This window comes from Cryptomeria japonica, chromosome 4, assembly GCF_030272615.1.
Source record: "Cryptomeria japonica chromosome 4, Sugi_1.0, whole genome shotgun sequence".
Lineage (NCBI taxonomy): Eukaryota > Viridiplantae > Streptophyta > Pinopsida > Cupressales > Cupressaceae > Cryptomeria > Cryptomeria japonica.
This window is the reverse complement of record NC_081408.1, coordinates 242,435,928-242,443,648: the sequence shown is the minus strand read 5'-3', so window position 1 is coordinate 242,443,648 and position 7,721 is coordinate 242,435,928. Positions and strand designations below refer to the sequence as shown.

The following is a 7,721-nucleotide window of genomic DNA, read 5'->3' as shown; positions in this document are numbered from 1 at the left end:
AACACAAATTAAATAAAAAAAGTATGTTACAAAAACTTTACTGTTAAAAAACTATTTTTTTAATAAAAAATACTATATTAAAATGCACAACTAAATCCTAAAACATACATGAACAAGTGCTACATAGTGGCTAGTACTTGCCTTTTTTGGTATTGCAATAATAAAAAATTTGTTTAGAGGTAGGTTGGATAATAATTTGAGATTAGATATTCTTGTAATTTAATATAATAGAGAATGTCCATAATTATAACATAGTTATTAAATTACAATAATATCTATAACTGATTCAAATATCAACAATAACCTTAATTCTAACCATAACATAATTTGTACACTAGCCTAATTCTAACTTGAAATCTAACATTAAATACAACCCTAATCCTTTTTTTTTTTTTAAATTAACCCTAGTTCTGAATCTATGTCTAAGCCTCAATCTAATCTTAATTTAGAAATAATTTGAACCTTATTTATTTTTATTTTTTATAATAAGTAAATAGTTACAGAGGGGCAACACTCTTGTATTAATCAAAATAGGAGAATACAAGGCCTGGTTCAGTGAGAGCAGTAGGGGGAAAGAACCAGGAAGAAAACCTCTTTATTTGAACCTTATTTTTAACCCTAACCTTAACCCTTATTCTAACACTAACTCTTATTAAGAAACCTAATTTTAATCCTAATCATTATTATAATAATTTTAGAATTATAATAATAAACAAGAATTAAGATTAAAGTTATAATATAATTAAGAATTATAAATTAAGTTATAATCATTTATTTAAATTATAATCATAAAATTAATAATAATAATCTTAATTTCAATTAATAATTATTTAATGAAAAAAATTAATATAACTATTAATAATAGATTTATTATTATATATTTTGAGTAATGTTATTATTAATAAATTATTTATAATTAACATATTAATCTTTATACAATATTTTAGATTATATTATTGCATTATATAGATTTAATATTATATGATAAGGATATATAATATTGTATTTCATTTATGTTATAAATATAACTTAGATTATAATTAAATAAGTTAATAATATGCATAATATTAAATAATTTATTGAAACTTTAATTTCTAATTTTTTTATATTTTAATAATTTAATATATTTAATCTTACTAATATATTATTAAATATAATTTTATTATTCATTGATTGTATATAATTAACATATTTAATTTTGATTTTCTTTTAATATCAAAAATGTATTTAATCCTATCCAAGGGGTTGAGCTTAACTGGTTAAAACATTGGGTTCTCACTGTGGAGACCCAAGTTCAACTCCCAATAGGGACATCTGAAGTGGAATTCTAAGTTGTGACTCTTGGCCTTCCATAGGATGGGGAAGGTCTTGGGGTCAATCTAATCAAACATAATAATAATAATAATAATAATAATAATAATAATTCAAAGAAATGTAATGGGGATGGGGCCCCCTACTGTGTCCCCACTGGTTCATAGCTCCAGTCAAAAGCTATTCAGGCTTCGGCCAATTATCGATCAAAAAAAAAAAAAAAAAATGTATTTAATCCTAATATGATAATTTTAATTATATTATTGTATATGTAGACTTGAATATATTAATAATATTTATAATATTAAAATTATTTATTTATCTTGTATCTAATATTTGATTTAATTATATACTATATAGAAAATATATACTAATATATTTATCAAAGATATATTAAAACATACTAAATATTATTTTAATGACTTAAAAAAAATTTAAAAATATTTATATAAAAAATGAATTAGAAAATCCAATAGATACAAATTATTTAAACCAATTAAAGAAAAACAATTTCAATATAATAATACACTAATAAAAGCACGCCCAAAACCATGCCAAATAAATACACTAATGAAGAGTGACCAGTTGAACTTCTCAAACGAAAGTAGGTACGACCGAGTCATCTGATTAACTTATCCACATCACGACTTCGTATTCCTTATCCAAATCTATCAACTTCCCTCAACTGTGATATAACATTCAACTACAACATTTCACTTTCATACAGACCAAAATTCTTGAAGCTCGACTTTAAAACCATAGTTAATGGAGGCCGAGTAATTGGATTAGGAATATGACAGGTCAAAATATCCACTTTCATAGTCACTGGATTCAACAAAAGTTTAAAAATATGAAGTGCAGCGTATCTGTTCCAACAACTTTAGGTCGGTTGGTTCCAAGACTTTGACGGAGATATGCTACGATCTTTCCTCCACCTACCTTTATTTCTGTCATTTAGCTCTGTTACAGCTTTAAATTCTATGCTAATGGTCTGGAATGAACTATTAAAATTGTCATGTTAACCATTGTTGGTGGAATACTCTGTATTTGAAGGTACTTTTGTAAGAAGATCCATAACGAAAAATGGCAGAAGCATCGATCTCAGAGTCATTGCCAGATGATGTGGTAGAGGTTATAACGGCCTTCCTTTCTATCTCAGATGCTCCAAAAGCAGCTCTCGTTTGCAAACAATGGTACTCTTTCATCGCTTCCAGTCCGATTCGAAGAGCGCTCTCGCATTCTCTTCACAAATGCAAACCCTGGCTATTTATTTTGGGAGCGAAGAAAACACGAGGTCTAGGGTTCGATCCCGTGGCCTGCAGATGGATCCGTTTGCCGCCATTAAGCCTTTATTCCAATGAACAAGACGCGATCTTTATGGAAGGCAACGAATTTCTGTTTTCCGTTTCGGGCGACCGCTTAAAATTCACGGATAGTTTCTTGAATCCGCGAAAATGGCGAGAGAGTGCTGCGGCTTTGCGCGTGTCGCGACAGAATCCGCTCCTTTGCTACGATGGAGGGGAAGTGATTGTGATTGGGGGAGTTCATCAGTTGGAAGAAAATCCATTGAGTGTGGAGATGCTTGACCTGAAATCGGGGGAATCGGAAATGTGCGATCCTTTGCCAGGGGAATTCAAACATAGCGCTTCGTCCACCTGGCTTTCTTCGGCTGTCTTTAATGGAAAAGTTTATGTTTTGGAGAAATTTAAGGGAGATTGCTGTTGTTTTGAGTTGCAGAGCAAGCGATGGGGAAAGGTAATGAGCGTGGGATCATTGGCGTCGTCTTCTTCTTCTTCGCAATGTGTTAAATACTTCTGTTTAGCGTGCAAGGTTGGACTGGTTATAGCGGGATTAATCATGGAGAATGGAGAAATAAGTTTCCAGATGTGTATTGTGGAGGAGAATAAGAAGGAGTGTAAGAAGGGCACGGAATTACGAATGCCTGGTGAAATGTTGAAATTGATTGCAGGCAAAGAAACAGAGGAGGAAGAAGATGATGAATACTCATCATATGCAGAGTATATCGAATGCAGAAGCGCGGGGGATTTGATTTATATATTCAGCAAATCAAATTATGTGAGCAGAAGGCGCGTTTGCTTGTTTGATTTCAGCAGAGGCGTTTGGGAGATGTTGGGAGATAATGATGGTTGTCTGTTTAGAAATGGGCGAGAAAGAATATTGTTTGTTTGTTGTCCAGTTACGCTTCATCAAACGTCGCTTCTTTTTGAAGCATAGAGCCGGTAAACCAAACAATGTATTGGACTTTTTCTCTTCTCTTAAACTATTTGTATTCTAGTTAGTTGAACAACAGATTCCTACGACCAAGCCATTATCGTAAAAAGGCATAATCTTTTTCTCAAATTATAGTTGAAATTTCAAATTTCTGCAGATTTTCCGTAAGAAATTATTGTCATTAGTGAATCTCTTAAATTTATTATATTAAAACAAAACATTTTTTTTTACTTTGCGAGTATAAATATTATTTTTTTCATTTTAAGCAACTCTTTAGTATTGAGATTAAAAGTTAAATCATCAAATATGATGCCATATCAACATATTTTTGGTTGATGTGTCTAAAATTGCCCCAAGACAAGATACCACTAGTTGTGTACTAAGATATTGATGTTACATCACATTATTGACTACTTAATAATTCTTCGAAATACATTTTATTCAATTATGAATACTCACGATAACACTAACAACTTTAAAATCACAAATACTGAAAATAACATTTCAACCAATATTTTATTTTCTTTATTCTCTTATATTAAATTTGTAAAGCTAGAATTCAAGAGGCCCTGTCGTTGGTTGTTAGGAAATTGAGGGGCCCAAACATCTGCTTTCATGTGCTTTTTCTTTCCACAAAAGTTAAAAAAAATGAAGTGCGGCATACCTAATTCCACCAAATTCAGTTTGGTCTTATCTCCACGTGTCTTTACCTCTGCTATTCAACTCTATTATAGCTCTACATCATATGCTAATAATCTGGTTTATATATTCAGCTAATCAAGGTATTATTATATGCATGAATTGGGTATTATTTGTGTGTTGCTCTGTTACGCTTGAGGAGACACCGCTGGTTTTAGGAGAAGATAGCCGCTGAAGGAGATAATTCTTTTTTTGTATTCGAGTCGGCTGAATAACAGATTCTTGTAAGCACTCCATTAGTGTCGTCTTTTTCTTTTCTTTTATTTCCAAATAATGATGAAGTTTCGAATTTCCACCGTTTTTGTATAAGACATGGACGTCATTACCCGCTCTGTAAATTCCATTATATTAAAACAAAACATCATTTTTAAATTAAATTGTGTCAATTCCTTTCTTGGGGGGATGTTTGAACATTTAAGTTCCTTTTGATGTCATTTCCTTTTTTGGTGGTATGTTTGAACATTTAAGTTCTTTTTAAGAGGGTGTTATATATTTAAGTTTCATTAAATTTATAAGGTCATATAGTAGAGCATCTTAATTTGACGTCTTTTAAAATTTTACGTGGATCTTTCAAATCTTTCTTAATTCTGTACATCAATTTGTCAAGTTTTCTAGTGAAGTGAGCATTTTAATTTTCAGGTTCATATATTTAAATAGTGTGTCACATCAAAAATTGTGTAATAAGCATGTTTTAATGGTGTGGGCAGATGGCTGCTTTGCTATTTTGGCTAGTAGTGGTTTGTGGAGCTGGTGGCCCCATGGAGGGTAAAAATGTTTGTTATTTTTAAGCAATCCTCTTAAATGAAATTATTAATATTTCTTGCAAGTAAAATTTGTAGGCAAATAAAAAGGAGAGAAAAAATATGGTGAAGCCATGTGTTATTTTTTAATAAGCATTGTTTCTTATTTCCAATATTTAAGCCGCTACTGCTCCATTAAAATAAAAGATATGCATGACCGCATGGAGACATGGGGTAAGGAATACTTCTTGGGAATATCATGTGACTATTTAAGTGCTCCAATAAAAAGTTCATTCTGATAACTTTGAAAAGTCCTGCTCCACTATAAGACCCTCCTCATATATATTGAAGGTGTCTAAAATAAGATAATTTGATTATTAGAAGATTTTTTTCTACAAATTTTGAAACATATGTTAGATTCAAATTGCATTTCTACATGATTGATTAACAATATCTTATAAGTAAATATAAATTCTTTATTATTTGAATCTTTGAATGCAAATCTATCAAACTTGTTGATTTCCAACCAACATTAATATATTTAAGAATTATTTAGAGAAATACAAATCAATTTTGATGGGTCTTCCTGTGGTAACCTAGGTTGGGTGGGAGGAGGTGGCGTGATTAGAGATTCACATGGCAATCTGATTCTTGCTTACGCGAAAAACCTTGTTGTACAAACCTCCAGCATGGATGAAGTGGATGATGTGTTTCATGGGATTGTTGCTGCCAAGGATAAGGTTTTAAGAAAAATCATTGTTGAAGGTGAGTCTAGTAACACTGTTTGATGCTTAATGAGGTGGCCAAGTCGAACTGGAAGACTACTTCTCTCATTGACAAGTGTCATGCCCTCCTTCCTACTCTTGGTGATGTTAGATTCTCCCATGTGTGGCGTGAGGGGAACAACGTGGCAGATAAGCTGGCAGGGCTTGGCGTGATGGTTAATAATTTGAAAGTGTGGTCTCACTTGCACGAAGTCTCGATTGTGGCTTGTGTCATGATATCGAATGACTTACCCATTAATGACGTGTAATCCTGGCAAGATTACCTTTTTGGTACGTTCTATGCTTACCTTCTCCTTTCGACATGACTTTAATTTTGTTGGTACCCACCATTGTTACTATCAAACCTATCGCTTTCTCATTCTGGTTTCTGAGTTTTCAGAGATGGGAGGTGATTTGAACCAGGTTGAACCTGATGAATGCTCTAATTTCAAAAATAATGGTGAGCTATGGGGCAAGGTGATTTGGGGTAATTTGGATTCCTATGTGGAGGGGATGACCGACCATGATCCCAAACTTCCTACGACTTTTGTTCAAGCCTGGGATAATGGTGTTGTTAAGATTGGGGGTGTTTCCTTTGTGGTTTCTGAGGAGACCATTGTGAAAGTGATTGGTTCGGTCTTGAATGGCATCCCCTTCCCCAAGAAGCCCAAGGGGAGTTTACAAGGAAGATTTTGACTGTTTATTTGAACCCGAGGAGGGGGTTTCTAAACTCCAAAGTGACTACAATAGAGAGGAGCTTCCTAGTATCTGGAAGGAGGTTTCCCTTCTTCTCATGAAATATTTCACTTTAGATAGTAGAAAGTGGAGATTCCACCTTCAGTTCTTCCCTATGTTGAACCACTTGCACCATGGGGTAAGAATAAACTTTCCTTATTGGGTATTGTCCTCTCTTTCTCAATCTATTTCTGAGGTTGTTGTGAAGGGTAAACCTCCCCTTCATCAAGGTCTCATACATAGGCTTTATAATTTCTATTTGGTCCTAATCCCCTTGGTTGGAATCCCCACTATTGAAATCGGGTCCACTTATGACCCTAGCTTATATGTTGATCACATTGTCACCCCATCCAACTCTAGTGAATTGTATCATTCGGGTTCTAAAATACCCACAAGAAATAACCCAATGCACATGGCCAAATTTAAAGCCATTACTGCCTCTAAAAAGGACCTTGATATGGAACCCCAAATAGAGGTGCATGAGGATGTGGAGATAGTTGAGGACTTGGGTTCTGATTTTATTTCCTCTGATAAATCGAACTCCTTTGAAACTACGGGCTCAAATTGGTCCCCTTCCACTAGTGTTACATGGATGATGTTAACCCTAGCATTCCTCCCATAAACCCCTCCTGTAAATACCAAGCCTCTAAACTTGATTACAGTCCTCGCCAAAATTGTGAAGGACTTGCATGATGATGTGCAAAGACAAGAGATCTTTTGAAATGGATTTTTGGGTAAATGAATGTGATGATAAGGAAAATTAACAAGTTGGAGATTGTGGTCGAAGCTAAAGCTAGGCCTAATACCTCATTGGAGGACGTTGATGATGATAGAGTGTGGAGATCTGCTAATTAATTTGTTGGCCTTAGGAAGAAGTGGGATAAGGTGAATGGGAGGATTGAAGATTTGGATGCCAAACTCAAGATGACTAGGACTAAATTTGAGGAGGAAGAAATCAAGTGATCTCAAGAGTCCCTCAAAATGAAAATTGAGAAGGCCAATCCGACTTGCAGGAACATGGCCAATATGCATAACATACACCTCCCTACATGATATCAAGACCATACAGGTAGATTTGACCAAGAAAAAAATGTATGGAGGCCTTGATTGCGGGTTCGGGTCCCATGGAGTTCTTGGTTAAAGCCACTCTTGATTCCACCTTGGTGTTCTTCGGCTCTGAGATTGGCCCTTGCAAAAAGGTGTCATTCTTTGATAAAGTGTTAAGCTTATGCCAGGATTG

General features: G+C 33.8%; 1 protein-coding gene across 1 annotated transcript; it reads left to right on the top strand.

Moving 5' to 3' along the window:
• Positions 1-2,323: 2,323 nt before the first annotated feature.
• On the top strand, positions 2,324-3,686 carry LOC131065460 (F-box/kelch-repeat protein At3g24760-like). The gene has a single exon (XM_057999960.2). It carries the CDS (start codon positions 2,395-2,397, stop codon positions 3,544-3,546), a length of 1,152 nt encoding a protein of 383 aa, XP_057855943.2. The 5' UTR covers positions 2,324-2,394; the 3' UTR covers positions 3,547-3,686.
• Positions 3,687-7,721: the final 4,035 nt, after the last annotated feature.

Coding starts and splice junctions, on each gene's coding strand:
- LOC131065460 (XM_057999960.2), top strand. CDS start 2,395: ATGGCAGAAGCATCGATCTCAGAGTCATTGCCAGATGATGTGGTAGAG.